This window comes from Lampetra fluviatilis, chromosome 56 (assembly GCF_964198595.1).
Source record: "Lampetra fluviatilis chromosome 56, kcLamFluv1.1, whole genome shotgun sequence".
In the NCBI taxonomy this organism is placed as follows: domain Eukaryota; kingdom Metazoa; phylum Chordata; class Hyperoartia; order Petromyzontiformes; family Petromyzontidae; genus Lampetra; species Lampetra fluviatilis.
Window position 1 is genome coordinate 5,127,146 of NC_136330.1, and position 27,900 is coordinate 5,155,045.

Genomic DNA, 27,900 nt, shown 5'->3' on the forward strand with positions numbered 1-27,900 from the left:
ACCACCAACCACCACCAACACGACCACCAACACGACCACCAACACGACCACCAACACGACCACCAACCACCACCAACCACCAACACGACCACCACCAACACGACAACCACCAACACGACAACCACCAACACGACAACCACCAACACGACAACCACCAACACGACAACCACCAACACGACAACCACCAACACGACAACCACCAACACGACAACCACCAACACGACAACCACCAACACGACAACCACCAACACGACAACCACCAACACGACAACCACCAACACGACAACCACCAACACGACAACCACCAACACGACAACCACCAACACGACAACCACCAACACGACAACCACCAACACGACAACCACCAACACGACAACCACCAACACGACAACCACCAACACGACAACCACCAACACGACAACCACCAACACGACAACCACCAACACGACAACCACCAACACGACAACCACCAACACGACCACCACCAACACGACCACCACCAACACGACCACCACCAACACGACCACCACCAACACGACCACCACCAACACGACCACCACCAACACGACCACCACCAACACGACCACCACCAACACGACCACCACCAACACCAACACGACCACCACCAACACGACCACCACCACCAACACGACCACCACCACCAACACGACCACCACCACCAACACGACCACCACCACCAACACGACCACTACCACCAACACAACCAACACAACCACCAAACAAAAACCAACAACACAACCACCAAACAAAAACCAACAACACAACCACCAAACAAAAACCAACAACACAACCACCAAACAAAAACCAACAACACAACCACCAAACAAAAACCAACAACACAACCACCTACACAACCACCAACACAACCACCAACTCCAACACAACCACCAACACAACCACCAACACAACCACCACCACCAACACAACCACCACCACCAACACAACCACCACCACCACCAACACAACCACCACCACCAACGCAACCACCAGGACCACGACCACTACAACCACCACCATCAACACAGCCACCACCAACCACTCGCGACATGATCATTACAACAACCACCACAACTACCATGATCACTACAACCACCACTAACTACCACAGACAGACACAACCACCACAACCACAGGCGACATGACCACTACAACCACCACCACCAACACAACCACCACCAACACAACCACCATGACCACTACAACACCACCACCATGACCACTACAACACCACCAACACAGCCACCACCAACACAACCACCATGACCATTACAACCACCACCAACACAACCACCACCAACACAACCACTCGCGACATCAGCAACACAACCACCAACACAACCACCAACACAACCACCAACACAACCACCAACACAACCACCAACACAACCACCAACACAACCACCACCACAACCACCAACACAACCACCAACACAACCACCCAACCACTCGCGACATCACCACTACAACCACCACCAACTACCACAGACATAGACACAACCACCACCAACACAACCACCACCAACACAACCACCACCAACACAACCACCACCAACACAACCACCACCAACACAACCACCACCAACACAACCACCACCAACACAACCACTCGTGACATCACCACTACAACCACCACCAACCACTCACGACATGACCACTACAACCACGACCAACTACCACAGACAGACACAACCACCACCAACACAACCACCACCAACACAACCACCACCAACACAACCACCACCAACACAACCACCACCAACACAACCACCACCAACACAACCACCACCAACACAACCACCACCAACACAACCACCACCAACACAACCACCACCAACACAACCACCACCAACACAACCACCACCAACACAACCACCACCAACACAACCACCACCAACACAACCACCACCAACACAACCACCACCAACACAACCACCACCAACACAACCACCACCAACACAACCACCACCAACACAACCACCACCAACACAACCACCACCAACACAACCACCACCAACACAACCACCACCAACACAACCACCACCAACACAACCACTCGTGACATCACCACTACAACCACCACCAACCACTCACGACATGACCACTACAACCACCACCAACCACTCACGACATGACCACTACAACCACCACCAACTACCACAGACAGACACAACCACCACCAACACAACCACCACCAACACAACCACCACCAACACAACCACCACCAACACAACCACCACCAACACAACCACCACCAACACAACCACCACCAACACAACCACCACCAACACAACCACCACCAACACAACCACCACCAACACAACCACCACCAACACAACCACCACCAACACAACCACCACCAACACAACCACCACCAACACAGCCGCCACCAACCACTCGACGTAACCACTACAACCACCACCAACTACCAGAGAAATTGACACAACCACCACCAACTACCACACTTCCTCCGTCACCAACACAACCACCATGACCACTCGCGAAAACCACCACGACCGACTGTTCCACCAATAATTCACTCTTCCCACGTCACCACCACCACTACAAACACCACCACCACCACTACAAACACCACAACCCCCGAGTTCCATTCCCGATCGAGCCACGAGCAGCATTCACCGCTACCGCTCATCATCACCACCAACCACCACGATCAATACTACCGCTACAACCATTAACGTAGTCAACGACCCTCCAAGACCACTAACACCACCACTACCGCCTCCACCACACGAACCACTTACGACGCTACCAGTACTACTACAACTACTACGTACGGCGCCAAAGAAGTTCAACATACAGTTCATACACCACTGTCTCCAATACCGCTACTACCCAACACCACAACGATATCCTACAACCACCACTGACACCACCACCACCATTATATTTCACCACTAGTGTCAATATCACCGTTAACACCACCTATCACTGACACCACCACCATCACTTTATCTCACCACTATCAATATCACTATGAACACCACCACTAACACCACCACCATCACTTTATCTCACCACTATCAATATCACTATGAACACCACCACTAACACCACCACCATCACTTTATCTCACCACCACTATCAATATCACTATGAACACCACCACTGACACCACCACCATCACTTTATCTCGCCACTACGATCAATATCGCCATTTACACCACCACCACTATATCCCACCACCACTATCAATATCACCATCACTATGTCACCACTACTATCAATATCACCATGAACACCATCACTGACACCACCACCACTATCTCACCACCACTATCAATATCAGCATTGACACCACCACCACTATATCCCTCCACCACTATCAGTATCACCATTATCACCACCTTCACCACCTACAACCACAATCACCACCACTCACAGAACACCTACCCGACCCCCTTCGTCCCATTAACACCACCACCACTATATCTCACCACCACTATCAATATCACCATGAACACCACCACCACCACTGATACCAACACCACCTATATCCCACCACCACTATCAGTATCACCATTAACACCACCATCACTGACATCACCACCACTATCTCACCTCCACTATCAATATCACCATGAACACCACCACCACCACTGATACCAACACCACCTATATCCCACCACCACTATCAGTATCACCATTAACACCACCATCACTGACATCACCACCACTATCTCACCTCCACTATCAATATCACCATGAACACCACCACCACCACTGATACCAACACCACCTATATCCCACCACCACTATCAGTATCACCATTAACACCAACAACAACAACAACCGCCATTCGCCACTAAGTGGCGGTGACGTCACCACGACGCTTGTGCCAGGCCATGTGCACCCTGAGGCCACGTGAAGTGTCGAACGCCCGCTGGCAGGAGGTCACGGGGCAGACCCAGGTGCCACGGGTCGACTGACCGAGATGACCGAGACGAGTGGCTGATGCACCACCTGTGCCCCCTACTGTGCCAACTTGCTGTGCTTTAGCCACCCAGCGCTCCGCTCGTTGTTGTGAGCGTCGCTCCTCCGCCCTCCGTTGTTGTTGGAGGGCGACTGCCTCCAACTGCCCAGTAGCGTCCTTCACGAGCCTCCTCCACTGAGGCCGATCTTGACACCGCTGGTACCAGTCATCGGCAAGTCCACTCAGCTCCACGTCCTCCTGTACCACATCACTCCATCTCTTCTCTAGCCCGTGCCGCGCCCGTTTAGCCCCCTCGATCCGGCCGAACAAAAGCTGTTTAGGCATGCGGTGGCTGGGCATGCGGGCTACATGACCCAGCCAACGCAGCCTTGCCTGCCGGAGGAGCTCACTGATAGGACTTTGCCCAGATCTTTCAAGGACTTGTGAGCTCCTCACACAATCCAGCCTGGTTAAACCCAGGATGGATCGTAGGCAGGCCAGCCTAAATGTTTCCAACCGGCGAAGATGCTCCACTAGGGGGGTCCACGTTTCGCAAGCGTAGAGAAGGGAGGGAATGACCGTGGCCGAGAAGACCTGAAGCTTCGTGCGGAGCGACAGACCAGGTAGCTTCCACACAGCGTTACGCAACCGATGAAAAGATATTGCCGCTCGACTGATTCGGAGTGAGACCTCTGCTGATAAACTGGAGCCGGTCATAAGCACACTGCCCAGGTATGGGAAACTCTCCACTCTCTCCACAACTGCCCCATCACCGATTGGGAGTTGTGGGGGTGGAGTGCCAGATGGTACAAAATACCCAGGCAGGTGCTTAGTTTTGGTGGGGCTGATGGTAAGGCCCCACCCCATTAACACCACCACCACTGACACCACCACCACTATCTCACCACCACTATCAATATCACCATTAACACCACCACTGACACCACCACCACTATCTCACCTCCACTATCAATATCACCATTAACACCACCACCACTGACACCACCACCACTATCTCACCACCACTATCAATATCACCATTAACACCACCACTGACACCACCACCACTATCTCACCACCACTATCAGCATCACCATTATCACCACCTTCACCACCTAACAACCACCATCACCACCACTCACAGAACACCTACCCGACCCCCTTCGTCTTCCCCCAAGGTATGAGCCGCCCTTCGTCAGCCGGGGGCGGCAAAAGCGGCGGTGGAGGAAACAAGCAGAGCCAGGCCACGACGTCCTCGGGTCTCGCACCATGCGGCAGCGGCAGCAGCAGCAGCAGCAGCGCCAGCAACTCCACCTCGTCCCCTCTTCACTCGGGCTCGCAGCAGCAGCAGCAGCAGCAGCAACAGCAGCAGCAGCTTCAGGGGCAGCAGCATCAACAACAACAACATCATCAGCAGCAGCAGCAAGGCCACGAGCTGACGGCGCTCTTCGAATGCCCCGTGTGCTTTGACTATGTCCTGCCGCCGATCTTGCAGTGCCAGTCGGGCCACCTGGTGTGCAACTCGTGCAGGCAGAAGCTCTCCTGCTGCCCAACATGCCGGGGACCGCTGTCGCCCAGCATCCGCAACCTGGCCATGGAGAAGGTGGCCTCCACAGTGGCGTTTCCCTGCAAGGTAGGTGTGGTGGTGGCGGTGGGTTGGTGGTGGTGGTGATGGTCGTGGTCGTGGTGGTTGGTGGAGAGACTTGGTTTTTGAAATTGGAATGCATGTTGTATGGTGGTGATGGTGGCCTCCATGATGGCGTTTCCCTGCAAGGTCAGTGTGGTGGTGACGGTGTGGTAGTGACGGTGGTTTGGTGGTGGTGATGGTCGTGGTGGTTGGTGGAGAGAATTTGTTTTTGAAATTGGAATGCATGTTGTATGGTGGTGATGGTGGCCTTCACGATGGCGTTTCCCTGCAAGATAGGTGTGGTGGTGACGGTCGGTTGGTGGTGGTGGTTGTGGTGGTTTCTGGAGAGACTTTGTTTCTGAAATTGGAATGCATGTTGTATTGTGGTGATGCAAGGTGAGGTGTCGTGGTGGTGGAGAGGGTCGTGGTGGCATTTCTCTGCAAGGTGGTGGTGATCGTGGTGGTTGTTAGTGGTTGTTGGTGGTAGCTGGTCGGTGATAAATCTAGAATCACTTTTGACAAGATTATAATGCTGGTTGCTGTGTGGAGAGACTTGGTGTTTTTGGTGGAACACATTGGAGGGTGGTGATGCAAGGTGACGTGTCAACGTGGTGGTGGTTGTTGGTGGTGACTGGTTGGTGATGAATCGAGAACCACTTTGGAGAGCGGATCATAATAGCGGTTGCTCTGTGGAGAGACGTGGTGTTGATAGTGGAACACATTGGATGGTGGTGATGCAAGGTGAATTGTTACCGTGGTGGTTGTGGTGGTGATGATGGCTGATAAAAATTGAGAACTGCTTTTGAGAGTGGATCATCTCGCGGTGGTTGTTCTGTACGTACAGTTGAACTTCTTTCGCGCCGTACGTAGCCAACCGTGCGAATCGGAGAGACTTGGTTTTGATATTGCAACGGATATTGGTTTTGATGGTGATGCAAGGTGTCTGGGCCGTGGATAGATTGGGCCCTTTCAGAGGGACGTTGCGATAGTACTTTGGTGGACGAAGTTGGTGTTGGTGAAGGGTGGCTAAAATTAGGTACCGCTCTGTGTGCGTTAGTTTGGTGGTTGGGCTGTGGGGTGATTGCTCTCGCTCACGTGATTGTCAAAATTAACTTAATCGGAATGAAATGATTTACACTGGAGGAATCCGATGAGCTTATACAGCTCTTTCTCACAGATGTCTAATGGGGGCACGCATTGCTGGAGGGGGTGGGGTGGCACGTGCCCCCCCCCCCAATGATCCGATCGAAATCCCTAATTTCGATCGGAACATTGGGGTTTATTAGTAATAAATCAGCATTTTGCGACCCCCACTGCCACTGTGTAGCATATTATTATGTGCCAGGGACTCTGAGATGATGGGACAATAGTCTGAGTCCATAATTGGCAATAAGTAACGGCAAAGCGGTTATAAGTGACTCACAGAATTGTGCGCAGTTGCGTACAGTATCCAGTTCACGACTTCCCTGAAGGCATCAACACCTCCAGCGAGCGCGATGCCGATCACACAACGCGGTTCGAATTCGACCCTCGATCGATGGCTGCGCCATCGCCGCACATGCGTAGAATAAAAAGCAAGGGACAAGTTCTTACTTACTAACAACTTCTATCATTTTTCATTGCTGGAGGGGTTGCCCCCCCCTACCTGAAAATCCTGGCTCCACCATTGGGGGCATGGGGCAGAACGTTGCAATAACAAACAATACAGTAAACACAACACAGTCAGTAGTCGTGCACATCAGATTCCTCCCATTATAAAGAAATATTCTGAACTTTTCAAACATGCCACAAGTGGCCCCAATGTTGGTTACCTTTGGCGGCAGCAGTGGGTGGCGGTGGTGGTTGTTGGTTTTTTGGCGAGACTTAAATTTTGTTTCACTTTTGAGAGAGAGTCAGCGGGTCATGCCACAGAGCCGTGAGCAGACTGGGTCCTGCCATCAGAATGTGACGACGGTGTAAGGTGTGGAGCCTGCTTGGCGTTTGTAGATTTAAAAAAGGGGAGTACCACTTTGTGAGTCGTTGATTTTGTATTTGGATTGTGGGGTGACTGGCATCTATCATGAGAATATGACGATGATGTTTGTATGCTGAATTTATTTCGTACCCTACGATGGTGCAGTGGTAAAGAGGTTTGCGTTTGTGTTTTGTTCTGGGGTGGAAACATTGGGGACCACATTGTGAGAAGCTGACTGGGTAGGTGGTTGTGAAGTGAAGGGGGCCTTAGAACGGCCCGTGGAAGCGATTATCGCAGAGCTCCTTCTGAGATCGCCCTTACGGCGGGGATAAAAAAAACTTTGCACCAGAGGTCGCAACCGGGTACTCGATACCCGTACCCTACCTGATACCCGGCTACCCGTACCCGGCCAGGTACGGGTACGGGTACCCGTTTGCGACCCTGGTGCGGCCGGGTACGGGTAGGCCGTGAGTCACTGGTGAGTAACCGTTTGTCACTCATTTCGGGTAGGGTACGGGTAGGGAACGGGTACCCATTTGCGACCCTGGTGCGGCCAGGTACGGGTAAGGAATCAAAGCCCGTTTGCGACCTCTGCTTTGCACCCACTCCGCCACGGAGAGCAATGCTCGTGGAATGACCATCGAACCGATGTTTTAAAATCTCGGAGCTGGAATTACGCAACCGAAGTGCAGACCCACGTTTATTTTCCCCGATTAGTTATAGATTTTTTATTATCGTGTGCGGACATTGGCGCGACCCAGCTGAGACCAATAACAGAAGGCAGATGAGACCCGGACGTGAACCCAGGTTTTCGTCTGACCCCTCGAGCTGTCTCAGAGTACGCTCGCCAGAACCCCATCGGGGAGCTTTTCAAACCGGTGCGAGTGGAATGGTGGTGGGGAAGTGGAGATTCCTGCTCCGTGCAATTATCGCCTCCTTGGATGTCCGATCAACGCAGACCATTTTCACAGTTTGTTGACCTCCGAACCCCTTAGAACGTTAAGCGAAATAGCGAAACGGCCGTCACAACACAGACGGGGGATGTTGGTGGTGGTTGTGGGGGGCATTTGCGTTGTTGGTTTTTGCGGTGCGCTATGAACCCAGCGGACCGAGTTCGATCCCATATGCTGGCAATCATTAGGGGGCAGACCTGGAGTCGTCGTTAGATGGACATGTATTATCGGCAAATGATGGAATTTCGGAGCCATCCGGTGGCTTTGTGGGCATCTGTGGCCAGGAGGAGCCTCGCTTGGGCGAGAGAGAGAGGGGAGGGAGACGCCGCCTTCTCCTGCCAACGCCGTGGCAGGCGGTGGGCACGGCCGTGCCGGTTGGCGCCAACCAAATGTGTCGTTAAAACCGCCACCACCCGTGACGCGGCCAATCTGTAAGCGTTTGTCACGTGAACAAAATGTACCAATTCCTTACTAGTTCAGCGCACCGTTTGTGTGTTGGAGAGTAAACCCACAAGATTTACAATTCGTAAGTTTTTTTTTGGTTAGATAGCGTAAATATAAATGTGTCGTTAAACCCGCCGCCACCACCCGTGACGCGGCCAAATCTGTAAGCGTTTGTCACGTGAACCAAACGTGCCAATTAAACACGTGGGCTTTCGCGACCAATATGACCCATGAGAGATGGTTTCGGGGTGAGATGGAGTCAAAATTCCTTACCAAACTACAGCGCACGGTGCGTGCGGTTTCGCGGGAAGTGTCGAAACCCACGACAGCGTTTCCAGTTCGAGCACCGTGGACGTTGTCGCCGGCGGTGGCTACAGCGCGCATCGTCGAGTCTGTGGAGAAATCCTCCAGCCCTGCGTCGCTCTTAAACAGACGGCGGGGTGGTGGTGGTGGTGGGCATGAATGTGACGGTGTCATCATTCGCGAGGCAATCCGGGCGCGCAGGCCAAAGTGGGGGGGGGTGCTCGTGCATTCCTCGTCGCCCAGCGCCCTTTCTCGGATGACGATGCCCCTACAGTCGGAGAGGGAAAAGTGGTACTTTCATTTTTAACGACGGCTCCGCCACCGCTCCCCCCGGAAGGGATGATTGGTCGAGCCGACGTCAGATTAACACGTCGGCTTTCACGACCAACGTCATCCATAATACAGGTTTTTTGGGTTCGATCGCGTAAATATTTACGCGATCTAACCCAACTCACGTGTGTGTATAGGGGGAGCGGTGGTGTAGCGGTTAGCGCGCTGCGCTATGAACCTGGCGACCCGGGTTCGATTCCCGCTCACGGCTAACACCAGTGACGCTTATCTGAACCGGTCCTGGGCCTCCCCTAGGTCGACTCAGCCTGACATGAGTACCTGGTGCGGTGTGTAAATATCGCCACCGGGGAGATAAAGGCGGTCGGGCGTGGTGCTGGCCACCCACCCCCTCGTGTACCGTTCCGGCCTTCATAGGTGCTCGCTAACAGCACTTGCCCCTACAGTCGGTTAAGGCTATACGGGGATCTTTTATGGGAGCGCGGCCTCTGTGGAGGAGGCTCGTGAAGGACGCTACTGGGCAGTTGGAGGCAGTCGCCCCCCAACAACAACGGAGGGCGGAGGAGCGACGCTCGCAACAACGAGCGGAGCGCCGGGTAGCTAACGCACAGCAAGTTGTTACAGTCAGTCGACCCGTGGCACCTGCTGGGTCTGCCCCGTGACCTCCTGCCAGGGGCGTTCGACACTTCACGTGGCCTCAAGGTGCACATGGCCTGGCACAAGCGTCGTGGTGACGTCACCGCCACCTAGTGGCGAATGGCGGTTGTTGTTGTTGTATGGGAGCGGTAGTGTAGTGGTTAGTCGCGCTACGCTACAAACCTGGCGACTCCAGTTCAATTCCCGCTCACGGCCACCAACACCAGAGTCACTGGCTGAGCCAGTGAGGGGGGGGGGGGGTGGCACGTGCCCCCCCAATGATGAAATCTAAATCCCTTATTTGGATCGTATCATTGGGGTTTATTAGTAATAAATTGGCATTTTGCGACCCCCCCCCCCCCCACTGTCACTGTGTAGCATATTATTACGTGCCAGGGACTATGAGATGATAGGACAATAGTCTGAGTCCATAATTGGTAACGGCAAAGCAGTTATAAGTGACTCAGAATTGTGCACAGTTGCGTGTACAGCCACACGACTTCCCTGAAGGCATTCACCTTCAGCGAGCGCGATGCCGATCACACAACGCGGTTCGAATTCGACCCTCGATCGATGGCTGCGCTATCGCCGCACACACGTCGAATAAAAAGCAAGGGACAACTCCTTACTTGCTAACAACTCCTATAACACTGGTCAACAAAAAAAACCTTTTTTTTCTGGCCTGGACTTTTGCAGCTGTTTTAGACTAATTTCAGGGTGCCGATTCCAAATATGATCTCAGATTTGCTCTATCACATCTCATTTTTATGCTATCGGCATACCCCATTTTCATTGATTTTACCCGAAATTAACTCTGTCACTTATGATTGCAAGTTGTTGCGAGTCAGTGACTGCTTTAGTGTTAAAATATGGTGCTGTATTTTTAGGATAGTGTGTTTATAATATAATTTTATGTAGATATCCACATTTATTTACTATTTTTCTTCTGCACTATTTATTGAAAATGCAATATTTTATATCTCAAAAACCTGATGTGATAGACAACAACTGATGCCATATTTGGAATCGGCACCCCAAAATTACCTTAAAACCGTTGGAATAACTTATGCCAGAAAAAGTGTGACCAGTTTTATATTTCATTGCTGGAGGGGTTTCTCCCTGCAAATCCCGGCTCCGCCATTGACTAGAGGTGACGATTATCTGAACCGGTCCTGGGCCTCCCATAGGAATGACGCTGGCCACCCCACCCCTTTGTGCGCTATGCTCGCCTTCATATTTGCTGCTCGCTAACAGCACTTGCCTCAACAGCCTGTTATGCCTGTATGGGGGATCTTTGTGTTTGGTGTGTGGATCGGGATGCGCTGCGGTTAGCGCTACGAACCCGGGGACCCGAGTTCGATTCCCTCACGGCCACCAGCACCAGTGATGATTGTTCTGAACTGGTCCTGGGCCTCCCCTAGGTCGACTCGGCCTCATGACTACCTGGTGTGGTGTGTAAACATCACCACTCGGGAGACAAAGGCGGCCGGGCGTGGCGCGGAGCCACTCGCCCCCTTCGTGTGCCACAGTGCCCGGGCCTTCGCAGGTGCTACTTGTTAACAGCACTTGCCCCAACAGTGTGTTAAGGCTATACCGAGTGGCGGGCGGGGGGGGGTACCTTTATATATGTATACATATAAAAAGGTGTCTCGCTAATTGGACCGCTGTTAAGACATGCCCGTTGCGTTCACTGCAGTCCCTTGGGTTCGATAAAAAAAATGATAATAATAGGTGCACACTGTACCTCCCTGTAGGGAACACCACCACCTGGCCTCTGGACCCCCCCCCCCCCCCCACTGAGTGCGTGTCTTCAGCGAGCATCCGCATCACTTCACCACTCCGCTGCTGGATGACTCCCGCCCTGCCCCACCCCCAGGCCCGCGTCTTGCCGTGCGGGCCGCTTGATCGTACCTCACCGCGCCGTGGTCGGCGCACGTTTGGTGGGGGGCGGGGGGCGGCAGAGGTCGGCGGCAGAGGTCGCAAACGGGTTTTGATTCCTTACCCGTACCTGTACCCGGCCGCACCAGGGTCGCAAACGGTATCGTGTAGGGTACGGGTATCGGGTACCCGGATGTGACCTCTGGGGGGCGGTGGTGGGTTTGGGGAAGGACTCGGGACCGGTTGGGATATCGCTCGCCACCGGTGTTTGCCGTGGCCGGGTAATCGAACTTGTGGTTTGGCCCGGGTTCGCAGTGCGCCCGCCCGCCCGCAGCCGCTGCACCACCGCTCCGAGTGCATCGATGGGCGTTGTTGTGATTTCAGCAACCGCACGGCGGTTGGAGGCACGACGGGAGTCCGAGTCGGGATCTTCGCCGTTCATCCCGGGAGGAGGAATCTGGCATTGGCTGTCAAGCCGTCACGGTTGACCCCGTGTTATTGTACAGGCAAATTGAGTTTTCAGGTCTTCACGGCGTACGGCCGTTTCAATACCGGAATTTTTGTTAAGTATCTATATTGTGTTTTGCTCTTTGTAGGATGAACGTTGAGATTCATAATGGCCCGGGTTAACCAATAAGGGATGAATTGGTCTGTAATAAGGTAGGGGGCACTGTTAAGGGGTTGACAGGTATGTAGTGGTGAGTGTAGTAGTGGTGAGTGTCTATTTGTTTGTGTTTCTCCCTTGTGATGGGGCTTTGTCGGATGAACGTTGAGATTTATAAGGGGCACAAGGTGTCCACTCAGGTCTGAATCGGTCTGTAATCAGGTGGGCACTGGTAAGGAGTGAACAGGTATGAATCTGGTAAGCCGTGATGCTCTTTTTCACATCTACATCTGCAGTACGTGAAGAACCAGTGGCATCTACATCTTTAGAACACAAAGAACCAGTGGCATCTACATCTGCAGAATGTGAATAACCAGTGGCATCGACATCTACAGGAGATTAAACAACTTTTAAAGCAATTTCCCGTGTTTAATATACATGCCCCATACAACATGTTTGAAATTGACAGGAGTAAAGTTGGACTTGCGAACAAATCGACTTTACGAACAGACCTCTGGAACCAACTCGTTCATAATTGGAAGAGTCCCTGTATTGAGTCTCAACAAAGTCCGCGGTGACCGGTTTAACACCGTCAAATGCCGCTGCACCTTAGGACCTGGTTTTCACCGCAGCTCCGTTGGCGAGTCGACGAGTCTCTGCTCTGCCGGTCTGCGGGTGTCTCTGTGCAAGCCATCGGTGACCGGGGTGACGCCGCTAGCACCCAGCTGCGGCTGAGAGACCAGTTTAAATCGCTCCCGTTGGGCAGCAGCTGAAACCCCGGATTTTAACCCAGCCTCTCGGCAGAGGTCGCAAACGGGTTTTGATTCCTTACCCGTACCCGTGCCCGGCCGCACCAGGGTCGCAAACGGGTACCCGTACCCTACCCGAAATGAGTGACAAACGGTTACTCGCTGGTGACTCACGGCCTACCCGTACCCGTACCCGGCCGCACCAGGGTCGCAAACCGGTACCCGTACCCGGCCGGGTACCGGTAGCCGGGTAGGGTACGGGTATCGGGTACCCGGTTGCGACCTCTGCCTCTCGGCGTCGCCAGTCCAGGCAGCGTCTCCGACCCAGGCGCGTTTCGTCTCCTGGGCCGCCCAGCCAACTTGTGTGGCATTTCATTATTTTTTTTTAACGCTGTAAAGTGACCACGCCTCCTTCCAGACCGCTGCGGGATAACGAATCTCAACGGGAGCGAGCGGCTGGCGTGATTGGACGGCGGTTGCGTAGGACCCACGCGTGCACGGAGCGCGAAGTGGCGGGCATGGCCACAGTCGAATCCTTTGCTTGCATTCGTCGTCCCGACGTTGGTACTATCGGTCAGTAAGTTGAACGTGTAACACGCCGCACGGCGTTCGCTCCACACTCTCTCAAAGAGAGGGAGGAGAGGGAGAGAGAGAGAGCGGACGACCCAGATAGAGGTGCACAGAAGGAGGAATCGCAGACGAGCAGGAAGACGCCAGCAGCAGCAGCAGTCACGCGGTGAGCTGGCCCCCACGCGCTTCCATCGGCTGTCCGAGCTTTGCGAGTCCTCTATATAGTAAGATCTTTTTTTAGCGAGCTAATGAGCAGCAGCAGCAGCAGCAGTCACGCGATGAGCTGGCCCCCACGCGCTTCCATCGGTTGTCCGAGCTCTGTGAGTCCTCTATATCGTAAGATGGTCTTTTGCCAGCTAATAAGTGGCGGCAGCAGCAGCAGCAGCAGTCACTCGGTGAGCTGGCCCCCACGCACTCCCATCGGCTGTCCGAGCTTTGGGAGTCCTCTATATAGTAAGATGGTCTTTTATCCAGTGAATGAGCAGCAGCAGCAGCCACGTGGTGAGCTGGCTCCCATGCTTCCATCAGTTTTCTCAAAGCTCTGTGGGTCCTCTATATAGTAAGATGGTTTTGCTTTTGCGAACTAATGAGCAGCTTATTAACGTGTGAGGGGGGGGGGGGTGGCGGGAGGCAACACTCGACCCTGTGCGGACGGAACGGATGGAGTCGCACGTCTTCCATCGCGCCTACTCAATTGAGCACCGAGAGCAGTGGTGGAACTTCCACGTTCCTATGGCGCGTTGGGGGGTGGGGTGTGGCGGTGAATACCTCCGCAGGACATCCACTCTTGACTCGTCGCACAAAGTGGTAACTCGGTTGGTTGATCCAATTGGGGTGGGGATGGTCTTGCCGAGTAGAACGATCGCCCCCTCCCCCCCACCAACCCCCCCGGCCAGTTTTCACGGACGTCCGCTGGGCACGTGCGACAAAGAGCTTCGTGGCTCGCCGGATTTCCCCCAGTGTCGGTAAACACCGCGACGATTTGACCCCGGCGAACTTCCCCCCGACCGCCGTTCCGCTCGCTCGCGCTCTCCCCCGCGGAGGAACCGCCACCCCCCACCCCGGGACGACGGCCGCGCGCGCCGCCCTGATTGGCCGCTCGCCAGGACGACGGTGGCGGTGGTGGTGGCTGCGTTGCCCGGCTACGAGCGGCAGCCGAGCGTCGCTACGCTGTGGAGAGGTTTTTTTTCTCTCTCCACCCCCGGGAGGGACCTCCTTCCCCCCCCCTCCCCGGGCGAGCGAGCGGTGGTGACGTTAGAGGATGGGGGGAGGGGGAGGGGAGAGTGTTCGACGCTTGTTTTGGACCGACCGCGGCACGAATCCGGCGGGCCGCCCCGGTTATCGCTGCCGTCCGTGTTTGGCCTGAAGCTCGTGCCGTCTGCTTTGCAGCGTGTGCAGAGCGTCGCCCGCGGCTCTTCAACCCCCCCACCCCGCCCATTGGCTCGCCGTGTCTCCCCCTCGCCTCTCTCCCCCGTCTCCTCGCCTCTCGTTGTGTCCGCCCCCCCCCCACTGTCTCCCCACATCTCCCACCGTGTCCCCCCTCCCCAACTCCCCACGTCTCACCACCGCGCGTGTCCCCCACCCCACCTCCGCCCGCCCCCTCCCTTCCCCCAGTACGCCCCGTCAGGCTGCGCGCTGGCGCTGCACCACTCGGAGAAGCCGGAGCACGAGGAGCAGTGCGAGTTCCGCCCCTACCCGTGCCCCTGCCCCGGCGCCTCCTGCAAGTGGCAGGGCCCCCTGGAGAGCGTCATGCCCCACCTGGCCACCTCGCACAAGTCCATCACCACGCTGCAGGTGGGCACAACACCGCCCTCTGTGTGCGTGCGTGCGTGCGTGCGTGTGTGTGTGTTGGGGAGCGGTAGTGGTAGCGCTACGCCACGCTACGCCACGCTACGCCGCGCTACGAACCTGGCGACCCGGGTTCGATTCCCGCTCACGGCAAACACCCAGTGACGATTATCTGAACCGGTCCCGGGCCTCGCATGAGTACCTGGGTGCGGTGCGTTAAAACATCGCCACTGGGGAGACAAAGGAGGCCGGGCGTGGTGCTGGCCACCCACCCCCTCGTGTGCCGTGCCGGCCTTCATAGGTGCTCGCGAACAGCACTTGCCCCTACAGTCTGTTAATGCTACACGGGGGGTCTTTGTCTTTGTGTGTGTATGAGCACAAAGACCAAGATCTCCCCTGTATAGCTGTTGGGGCAAGTTGCTGTGACGACCGGCACGGCGCACACGAGCGGGCGGGTGGCCAGCGCCACGCCCGGCCGCCTTTGTCTCCCCAGTAGGAACACGCACACGCCACGCACACGCCACGCACACGCCACGCACACGCCACGCACACGCCACGCACACGCCACGCACACGCCACGCACGTGCGTGGACGCAAGGCGCCTTCCAAGGATGTCACGCGCACGTCGAAGCGTCGTTGCGGATTGCCGCGAGTGTGCGCGTCGTTTTCTATTTATTTTATTTTCTTTCTCTTCCCCCCCCCCCCTGTGCTGTTCAGGGGGAAGACATCGTTTTCCTGGCGACGGACATCGACCTGCCCGGCGCGGTGGACTGGGTGATGATGCAGTCGTGCTTCGGACACCACTTCCTGCTGGTCCTGGAGAAGCAGGAGAGGTGACGAGTCCTCTGTTGGACTGCGATGGCGAGCATGATGACGAAGATTATCGTCGTGACGACGATGATGATCATCATGACGATGATGACGATGACGACGATGACGACGATGACCATCGTGACAAGAATGACGATGACCATCATGACGACTATGATGACGACAATGACCATCATGACGATGATGACGACGACGACGATGACCATCACCATCATGACGACGATGACCATCATGACGACGATGACCATCATGACGATGATAACGACGATGACGACGATGACGATGACCATCATGACGATGACGACGACGACGTCTTGCCCCTCCTCACTTCCCCCTCCTCACCTCTCCCTTCTCCCCCCCCCCCCACTCCTCCCAGGTACGAGGGCCACCAGCAGTTCTTCGCCGCGGTGCTCCTCGTGGGCTCGCGCAAGCAGGCCGAGGGCTTCGCCTACCGCCTGGAGCTCAACGGCAACCGGCGGCGGCTGAGCTGGGAGGCGGTGCCGCGCTCCATCCACGAGGGCGTCTCCTCCGCCATCCTCAACAGCGACTGCCTCGTCTTCGACGCAGCCGTGGCGCACCTCTTCGCCGACGGCGGCAACCTCGGCATCAACGTCACCATCTCCATGTGCTGACGTTGGGGGTGGTGGGGGAGGAGGAGGGGAGTGGCGGCGGCGGTGGAGGTGGTTAAGGTGAGGAGTGGGGAAGGGTTGAGATGGGGGGTGTGGGGGAGACATTGAGAGTGGTGGAGGAGGTGGGAGATGGTCGTGGCGGCTGCGGTGCAGGTGCGAGAGAGGTGGAGGACGATTGTGGTGGACTTGAGGACGGTGGAATAGATTTTGGGCGCAAGATTGCGGCGCGATTGCTGACCCTGCTGGGCACTCGATGGGTTCGCTCCGTAGTGGTTACGGGAGCTGCTCGTCGTTGTACTCCAACAAAGTCTCCGAGTTCTTCGGGATTGCCTTCTTCTCAGTACTCGGATGGTTAGGAGATGTTAACTACCTCGCCTGGTGTACAGGAGGTCGTGGGATCGTATCCCGACCCTGACACCTGCTGCTGTATATTTGGAGTTTGCGTGGCTCTCTCTCATCATCACAGTGCCTAGGCGATGTTAACTACCTCGCCTGGTGTACAGGAGCTCATGGGTTCGATCCAGACCCTGACGCCTGCCTGTTGTATATTTGGGTTTTTGCGTGTCTCTCTTTCATCATCACGGTGACTAGGAGATGTTAACTACCTCACCTGGTGTACAGGAGGTCGTAGGTTCGATCCAGACCCTTACGCCTGCTGCTGTATATTTGGAGTTTGTCTCTTTTTCTCTCATCATCATTACGGTGGCTAGGACATGTTAACTATCTCGCCTGGTGTACAGGAGATCGTGGGTTCGATCCCGACCCTGACGCCTGCTGCTGTATATTTGGAGTTTGCGTGTCTCTCGCTCTCCCCGTGGTCGCGTGGATATTTTTCTCCGGGGTCCTCCGGTTATTCCCATCGCATTTTAGAATCGACGTCACGTGTTTTAGAGTCTTTGGCTGCTGCTATACATTTCCACACGATGATGATGATGATGATGCCAAGCCGCCACTTTGTTGAGCTATCATTTGTGGACGGCCACGATCGCTTCTCAAAAAGAGCTACGTAGCTCAGTGGGGCCTGACCTGGTAAAATAAAAAGTTTAGTTTCAAAAAACTAAAAAAAAATATATATGCTCCCTTTCACAATGTGCATGAATGAAATCCTATGTGAATATGGATGCTTTGTTATATTATTGTATCCGTTCCACAGGTGAGAGAAACTTGTAACGCCCGCCCTCCTGCTGCTCCGCGCGCGCTCGCTGTCAAACCGCGCAGCCAACTTGAAAGGAATATGAAGGGAAAAATAAAAAACGATTTGAAGTCGAATCGGACGCTACGCCGACTGCTGGAGATTGTTTTTGATGAGGACGGCCACAAGGAACGCCGTCCTGCGATGGAGCGAGGGAATAAAAACGTCGAATCGATTCGTCGTCTGCGGCTGCGGCGGCGGCGACGGCTGCTTCGTCAATTTAAAGATCCTCTCGGCGGTAAACCGCGTGGCGGCGATGAATTATCAAAAAAAAATTCGGACGCCGCCAACTTGAACTCGAATCTGTCGCGAGCGAGCGAAACGAGCTTGCGGGCAACTTGCGGACGGCGCAACTCGGCGACGCGCTGGGAGGGACACGCTCTCGGCCGGAGGTGCTCGCCCACCCGCCCCAAGGCTGGCCAGTAACAGCAGCACACACTGGAGGACGATGGGAATGGACGATGGTGCACGCGCGTGCATGCACGCTTGCCGGACTTCATAAGTGCCGCTCGCTAACGACACTTTGCCTGCCCCCCCCCTACCCTACAGTCCGTTGAGGCTATCCCGGGGAGATCTGTGTCTTGTGTGTGTGCGCACGCTTGTATCTCCTTTTTAAGATTAAGCTTTTTTTTCCCGTCGCCATGCCCTTCCCCCCCTCCTTCTTCCGTAACGTTTTATCCTTTTAATTGTCATTTTGTTTTCGTTACTTTTACGGACGCACGAAGGCAACGGACGCCAGGGAACGGTCGGCGTGCTTATTTGTGATTTGGCGTGAGAGGATGAAAGTAAAACAAAAAAATACAAACACAGGAGATGACCCCCGCGAAACCGGTCGTGAAGTGACTTTGGTCGTTGAGCGAGCATAGGGAACGCACGTGAAAGGCTCGTTTCGTTACGATAGCATCGAGATAAAACGCACTTCATAATATTTAAACGATGGATATTAACGCGTAAAGATACGACAGAAGCACGTAATGTTACAAGAAACACGGTTAATCGATGCATTCATTCATATTCGCTGCACCTACAGCAGCCCGTCGTTGTTGACAGGGAGGAACGGTGGGTAGATTAACGGCCTGCGCTCTTTAACACGGAGTAGACTTTCGCGACCAATGTCATCCATAACAGGTTTTTTTGGGTTGGATCGCGTAAATATATAAATGTGTTAAACCCTTCACCACCCGCCACGGCCAATTAGTAAAGGTTTGTCATGTAAACAGAACGTGCCAATTCGTCACCAGTACAGCACGCCGCTTGTGTGTTGGAGAGCCAAGCCACAACATTTACCACGACGTTTCGTCAGTAATACAACTAGCTGCATTAGGCGTTGTGCTGTACTTGGCAGGTTCTGTTTACGTGACAAACCTTGCTCATTGGCTGTGTCGGGTGGTGGCGGGTTGAACGACACATGTATTTATGCGATCTCACCCAAAAAACTGAACCTGTATTATGCACTGCGCTCTGCGTGAAGGCCCGTCAAGTTTGGCGATGAGTTGCGCTAACGAGCGGGGCGGCGGGGGGGGGGTGCTCGTTAAGGGGGCTTTTGCTGTCAAGACAAAAAAAATACAATCCAGTGACATGGCGTCGACCCACGGGCGACTGAAATATTTAATTGGGTTGGGGGGGGGTCCTGCATTTATTATTCTATCAGATATACAAATGCCGGGTCCCCATTGCGAGCACACGCACTTACACACCGTCAACTTTGCCAATCCGCTGCTGGATGACGGTGGGCCCTCCCATGGGACTCGTTTGATTGTGGGTTGCTTGTACGCCACCGATTCTAACTATTTTGTTATTTTACCACCCAGAAGACGGCGCGGGTGTGTGCTCGCGTAATGTGTGTCCGTCGCGCGCGCGCGTGTGCGCGTCACGCTTGCACGTTGCGTATGTTGACTCAGCTGTGAGTAACCCAGCCGGAAATGGGTATCCGTTGTAATTTATATGATGCAACACGTTCCTTCGGAGTGGGCAGGTAGGAACTTGGTTGGACAGCGCATTCGTGCGGTCCGTGTCACGCGGCGCAAGCTGCGTGGGGCGGCGCGTCACATGGTGCTGAGCCCGCCCGAAGCGCTTTATGAAATACAAATCGAGGGCGTGGCTAAGCATGACCGACAGACAGACAGACAAATAATCCCTGGTGGGCAGTGTGGAACTGTTGTTCCTACCTGTATTAACCTCGTTCTGGTCCTCACACCTCATTGATGATGCCACATTTATCTCTCCCCGGCTATTTAAGACCGAAGCAGGAGGAGGATTTCTCCACAACTCTGCGGCAGAGATCGCAAACGGGTTTTGATTCCTTATCCATACCCTACCCGTACCCGGCAGGGTACGGGTAGGGTACGGGTATCGGGTACCTGATTGCCACCTCTGGGATGAAGCCATGTTGCAGGCGCGGGTGGGTTGATTCTAGGAACTTGAATTGTGAGAAGAGACAAGACGTTGGGAAATGAGTGACAAACGGTGACTCACCAGTGACTCACGGCCTACCCGTACCCGGCCGCACCAGGGTCGCAAACGGGTACCCGTACCTGTACCCGGCCGGGTACGGGTAGCCGGGTATCGGGTAGCGTACGGGTATCGGGTACCCGGTTGCGACCTTTGCTTTGCGGCTGTCCGCCTGATGATGATGGTTGTCGTAATTACTCACGACACGTCGCTGTACTCGAATTGTAAATGCGGTGGGTTTTGGCTCTCAAACAAACAACCGGTGTGCTGAACTAGCAACGATTTGGCACGTTCGGTTTACGTGACGAACCTTGCTAATCGGCCGTGTCGGGTGGTGGCGGGTTTAACGACACGGTTATATGTACGCGATGCAACCCAACAAAAAAAAACCCCTCTTGCAGTTAATTAGCAAGCGCGCAACGAGGATGACGAGACCAAACGCGCTGGCGCACGCTTCCCCGGCAACAACGATCGGAACATCTCCGAGCTTACCGACGCACGCCATTTCACCACCATCGCTGCCAACCACCAACCACAACCACCACCGCGGCCAACCACCACCACTGCCAACCACCACCAACCGCCAACCACCACCACCAACCACCGTAGCCACGGAGGAGGATAAAGATTCACCCACGCATCTTCGGCTGCTCCTTTATCGTCGAAATATTAATCGTCGCCATCCATCATAACAAGCATCAAGGATGGTTTTAAAAAAACTAATTTTGGGAAGTTTGGGCGATTCCTCGACAGGCTGTTTTACCCGACTTAGTAACTATTTAAAACACTGTTTTTTTACCAGATAAGGCCCCATTGAGCTATGTAGCTTTTTCTCCAGAAGCGTCCTGGCCACCACAAATGAGAGCTCAACGAAGTGGGCTTATCATCACGTGGAGATGTATAACCAGTAGCCAACTACTCCCAAACGCTTAATGCTGATTCTTCAATGCGGAGGGAAAAACCGGAGGACCCAGAGGAAAATCCACGCGACCACAGGGAGAATCGAACCCATGACCTCCTGTACACCAGGTGAGGTAGTTAACATCTCGTAGCCACCGTGATGATGCTGATGAGAGAAGGGAGAAATGCAAACTCCAAATTTGCAGCAGGCGTCGGGGTCGGGATCGAATCCGCGACCTCCTGTACACCAGGCGAAGTAGTTAACATCTTGCCACCGTGATGATGCTGGGGTCGGGATCGAATCCGCGACCTCCTGTATACCACGCGAAGTAGTTAACATCTTGCCAACGTGGCGCGTTGGTATTTATGTTGAACTTCTTTCGCACCGTACGTAGCCAACCATGCTAATCGGAGGTACGGGGGAAGGACAACAAACTAAAGACAAAAAGCAATTCTAAAGAAATTAGTTTTGCCAGTCGATGATTTTAAAAAGTGCATTGCTCCCAGTGGCTTTCTAATATCAGAAGGAAGAGCGTTCCAGACGGCCGCAGAAGCGCATCCGAACGCGCGCGTGATGCGGCGACCGCCGCCTTTGTGCGATGACGAGCCAAAAGCCGCTGCTGCTGCGTGGATGACCGGAGTTCGCGTGTCGATGATGACGGTCTATAGCACCTTGGCGAGATCAACGAGGTGTTATGGTTGATTTTATATATTACAAGTAGACACAGCCGTAAAAACTAAAAAATATAATAGCACGGTTGGCTTACGTAAGGTGCGAAAGAAGTTTTACATACGTACGTGCAATAAAGCAGTTTTGTAACGCACGCAGATTGTGGGAAACAAGTCGTTGGCGGAGGAGGATGTCACACGTGACGAGATGGCTCGACGACGAGGCTTATCTTATCGTGTGGACATTTATGGTGGTCAAATACTCTTCAGCGCGTGATGTCCATTCTAAATGTGGTGGGGGGAAAAAACCGGAGGACCCGGAGAAAAATCCTCGCAACCACGAGGAGAGAGAGACACAAATTACAAATATACAGCAGGCATCGGAGTTGGAATCGAACCCACGACCTACTGTATACCAGGCGATGTAGTTAACATCTCACCATCGCAGCACCGGTTTAAACCTGGGTGAGATCTCAGGATTTGGGGATAGGTGTCATCTTCAAGAGAGTTTTCTTCTCCTGTCTTGCGGCTGATGCAGATGCAGAGCAACAACTCCAATTTCACTAAGGTGGTGAAGCCCATATAACTGTGTCGAGTCACGGGGAGTGTCCTACGGTAAAAAAACGGAGGACCCGGAGAAAAATCCATGCAAACTCCTAATTATACAGGTGTTTGGGGTTGGGATTGAAGCTCCGAACTCCTGCATACCAGGCGAGGTAGTTAACATCTCTGCGCCATCGCAGGCTGGTAACGATTCCGACGACGGTGGTGGCAATTTTTTTTTAGGTTTCTTGCAAACGAGCCAGGAAGCAGCTTGGCCATCGCACTGGGCTGACTGTTGGTGATGGTTGAAGGAGTTGGTGGTGGGGGGGAGGAGTGGACTGGCTTAACGGAGGCGGCGTCGTCGGTGCCCAGCGGGTGAGCTCTGTCGTGAACTCACAGGCTTGGCGATTTTAAAAGAGTCCGGATCGACAGTGGACGGCCTCGTGTGGTGCTTGGACGCTGACTGCAGTCGTCCAACAGCCAAAGCCGTCGGTTTTTTTTTTATTCGAAATAAATTGGCGCGTCCAGCCGTTTTTTCTAAAGGGGCACCAAGCTTGCCATTGGCTTTCCCCGAGGTTCAGATCCAGCCGGTATGTGCAGGCTGTGGGATCTGACGAGGGTGGTGGGGGGGGGTGAGGAGGCATAAGAGGCGGTGATGGGAAGTACAGAGAGTCCTCGTTTAACGCGGTAGATGCGGTCCCAAAAAGTGCCGCGCGACGTGAAGAACGCGTGCAGCCGAAACGATTTCCCCATAAATGATGTAGTAACGTTTGCGAGATCCGATGTGCTCCTACTGCTACGCATCCCGTGCGGTGAGATGGAGGGCAGCTCTTCGCCGCCGCGTTACCATAACATTCCGCGTAGTGCACCGCTCCGCGTAGCCGTGCAGCTCAAGAAAGCAGTTCGCCGTCCGGTCAGAAACCGCGTTATAACGGAGCGCGCGGTCAGCGTTATTGCGAAAAGTGGCCCCGAGTGGAAAAACCGTGTTGTCTGAACACCGTGCAGTGCAGCGAGGACTTTCCGCATCTTGACGGAGCGTAGGGCGTCTACGCGACCCAAGTTGTGCGCAACTTACCCGTGTGGCTGCCTCGCGAGTGACGCCCCGCCAAGAGGCTTGAGGTGGCGGTCCGAGCACGAGACTGCAATCGACCCTCCCCGGGTTTTACGTTGGTCGTCGTGGGATGGTGGCTCCGTGAGAAAGTCCGGCACGCTGCTGACAACACGCGCCGAGGCTTGCAGGATGCCACCCGAGGATGAGGCCAGGGCCAGTTGAAGTCCCTGGCTTCAACTGGCCAGGGCACTCCCCCGGCGAAATTAGGAAATGAGCAGGTCGCGAGGAGGTTGGAGCGCTCGGCAAATAAAAATGGGTTAAGATCGCCTCCCGGTTCTGTTCCGGCGGGTAGGCGCAGGCAGGCTGGAACTCGGAGGAGGCTTTGACCCGTTGGGGACAAAAGGGCACTGCTTGACGCCTCCTGCCCGTGCCACGGGCCAGATGTGCGCGGCGAGTGCACGATTTTGAGACTACTCGGAGCATCGATGGATAATGTGTCGGCGGGGGCGGCGGCGCAAGGTCAAGCCTGGGCTAGTAGCCAGAGAGAGGGACGATGTCCGACGGAAGAGACCGATGACCGAGCGGCGGTCAGAGGAGAGGAAACGTGTGTGGGGATGACGTCCGGCCCCGGAGGCAGGAGCATTGGGGGCAGCCCGTGCGGGAGTGATGTGGACTGTGGCACTGCGGTACGGGCTGGGGAGCGGTGACAACATCGGGGAGGGCTTCATCCAGCAGTGGATAGATAATGGCTGATGTATTTCCTGTGGAAAAAAAACGATCTTCCAATTGTATGATTTAACAGCGCAACTGCTTTACTTTCACCATACACTAGATAAGGTAATCAAATCTTACTAAATAACGTGTCTTATATGACCTAACTAACTTTAGTAAAAGTTAACATTTTCGTTTTACCAGGTAAGGCCCACTGAACTATATAGCTCTTTGTTTTTTTTAAGCGACCTGACCACAAATAATAGCTCAACAAAGTGACGTATGTGGACATTTAAAGCAGCCAAATATTCCAAACATGACAATTAATAAATGTGGAGGGGAAAAACTGGAGGACCTGGAAAAAAAATCTACGGGAGCACGTGGAGAGAGACATGCAAACTCCAAATGTACAGCAGCAGGCGTCAGGGTCTGGATCGAACCCACGAAATGCGTACCAGGCGAGGTAGTTAACATCTCCTAGCCACCGTGGTGCCGCAAACCCTCGGTGGAAACGTCTCAAAGTATCAAACAAGCATTTGCTGACAACAGTTCTCCCAGGAGACGTGTGGCGAGCGTGGTATTATCATCATGTTGTCATGGTAATCGTCTTGACTTAAAGCTTTCGTGACTGCAGGAATCCATATTCTTTGGGTCTTTCGGTAAAGTCACGTAGATAGAACAATAAAATAATGAAAATGAAAATAAAGTGACTAAAAAATAATATTACAAATATCACGACGTTTCGATCGCAACACGATCGTCATCAGGTGAACGATTGCTTGTGTTGCGATCGAAACGTGATATTTTTATTATACTGGTAGGAACGAAGTGGACCAGACCACCAATAGATTATATCGTCCGTCCGTCCGTGTATCAACATCGACCCCTACTGCAAACACTTGGCAGGACCCTACAAAAACCTTTTGACTCAGTGGGGCTTTCCTGGCTTAACAAGTGTAATAATACATTATGTTTATATTCTTTGGTTATTCGTTCCTACCAGCCCACCCCGCAGGGTCCTGTTTTTGATTGTTCTATCTACGTGACTACCAAAAGACCCAAACAACATGGCAATCGTCGTATTGTCACGATAGTGATGGTAGTCGTCAATTTAACATTTTAATTTTGAGCTACCATAGCGGTGGTTTGGCACGTCACAAAACGACGTCCGTTGCACGGCCCGTCCTTGGGTTTCCCCACTCATTGACGCCACCTGCATCGCTCGTTTTGTCTTATCGAATCCGCCTAACCTGCGTCCCCGACATGAGCCCCGTGTAAACTGATTTAGTTGCCACCCGTCGCACTATACCCAGGGGTGGCAACCCTTTCCTTACCCCGGGGTCCAAACAAGGACCTTCAATTCCCTCCGCGGAGGTCGACGCGTTAACACGCCGTAGCTCCTGTCGTTTCCTCTCGCCGCGAGAAGCTTCCTTGCGTGCGACCAGGAGCGACCAGACGTGCCAAGTTTTGTTTTAAAAAAACGGCGTTGGCAGGTCAGGTATCTTCCCCCGTCCAGTACTCGATTTTGGGTGCGGCAAAGGCGCTTGCTGCGACGGACAAATGTTGTCGTTTGTGGGCCGCTTCTTAAGCAGTTGGGTCACCATTTGGCCCATCACACGATCTCAAAACGCGTTTGAAACGTTATTTAAATGCACCACGCGTTTGTTTTTGTTTTACATAGAATACAATCTACTGCTTTTTACTCGTGCAGTTGACATTGTACGCTGCACGCCATCTGCCGTCGATCCTTGTGGCCTGAACGCCGGTTTCCACGATAAATGTGATCACACCTTTCTGCTTGAGCTACACGACCACGTCGGCCATTTTGTTTACGACTACTGCAGCGCCCCCGTGCGGTTCTAAGGGGCATTGCCTTGGAGCCCCCTCCTGTGTTTTTTGGCAAGCAAAAGTTTATTTTAATTGCTCATCTCTCGAGCAATTGATTCATGCATCTAACTATTGTGAGGGAATAAAACATGATTCGGAAATGCTGCTGCTGCTGCGTTGGCAGTGGTGCACGCGTAACAGAAACAAGTCGATAACACTTCGACCTTAACAGCAAAGCAATATAATAGGCGACCTTTGGCCAAACGTCATTCTACGTAGCGCATTAAGTAGACTGATGCCAGAAATAGAGATTGCAGTGATAAATCGTCGCAGACTTCATCCATTATTCACTCTGTCTCTCTGCGCTCTGCGTGAGCCATTGCACGGAACGTCACCTGTGATCCATGTCTTGGTCTTTTTTTTCCTTCCCCGTCGCCATAGCAGTCTTGAGTGTCGGGGGGGGGGGAAGAACGAATAATAACTGGACTGCAACTTTTGTTCACGCCATCTCTCTCTCTGGTCTATCTCTCTCGCTCTCTCTCTCACTACTGCGTGTGCTGTGAAGAACGGCCGTTGTCCGAAACGTCGAATGTTATCAGAATCAGAAGTTTATATCGCGAGTCAAAAGAAAAAAAGGCCATTGAGCTAGGCAGCTATTTGTCAAGGGAGCGACGCGCTTTGGCAGACGTCGAGGGAATTCGTACTATGTTGGAACTTTAGCACCGTCCGTAGCCAACCGCGCTAATCGGATGGTGCGCGCGGGGGGGTTGGGCGAAGGACACCAAACTAAACGCACACACACACACAAAGAGGTTCTAAAGAAATTAATTTTCGATCGAGATCGTTGCAAAGTGCATAGCTCACAAGTGGCTTCCGAAGAGCGGAGGGAAGAGCGTTCCAGACGGCCCGCAGGACAGCGTGCCACGAGGAAGGGTCATTGCCCAAACCGTTCGCCCCCTTTTTTTTTTATACACACTTCGCTTTTGACGCCACGGTATCATCGACGAAATGCGAGTGGTCGGGTCGGTTCTGTTCGGGCAGGAGGGTGGCGGAAGGGAAAGGGTTGGTTTTGCCCTGACGCGGGTTACGTTTGTCGGCGAATTGGGAGTTTTTGCGTAGCGCCGTGTGAACGCGTAACCTCAAATGTGTGGAAGCTCGCCGCTTAAGATGCATTTGCCTCCGACGTGAAGTGTAACACTTTTATACCGAAGCGTGTGTGTATATATATAAAGTATATATGTACGTTACATTTAAACATATTGTTATATTCTATAGCAATTGAAAAGTCACTATACTGTAGAACGTCCTTCGTATTTATAAATTTGGAATTATTATACGGCGCCTTGCGGA

The 27,900-nt window shown here is 53.6% G+C and overlaps 1 protein-coding gene across 2 annotated transcripts in view; it reads left to right on the forward strand.

Moving 5' to 3' along the window:
- LOC144950159 (E3 ubiquitin-protein ligase SIAH1A-like) overlaps window positions 1–27,878 on the forward strand; it is a 28,413-nt gene extending 535 nt beyond the window's left edge. The window contains exons 2-6 of one of the 2 annotated variants that reach the window (XM_078880226.1): window positions 5,131–5,585; window positions 15,573–15,752; window positions 16,464–16,579; window positions 16,954–17,266; window positions 18,360–27,878. In XM_078880226.1, the coding sequence (XP_078736352.1) occupies window positions 5,133–5,585; window positions 15,573–15,752; window positions 16,464–16,579; window positions 16,954–17,209 (1,005 nt within the window). In that variant the 5' untranslated portion in view covers window positions 5,131–5,132 and the 3' untranslated portion in view covers window positions 17,210–17,266; window positions 18,360–27,878. The remainder of the gene's footprint in view (window positions 1–5,130; window positions 5,586–15,572; window positions 15,753–16,463; window positions 16,580–16,953; window positions 17,267–18,359) is intronic. The other variant, XM_078880227.1, reaches the window with a different exon arrangement.
- Window positions 27,879–27,900: the final 22 nt, after the last annotated feature.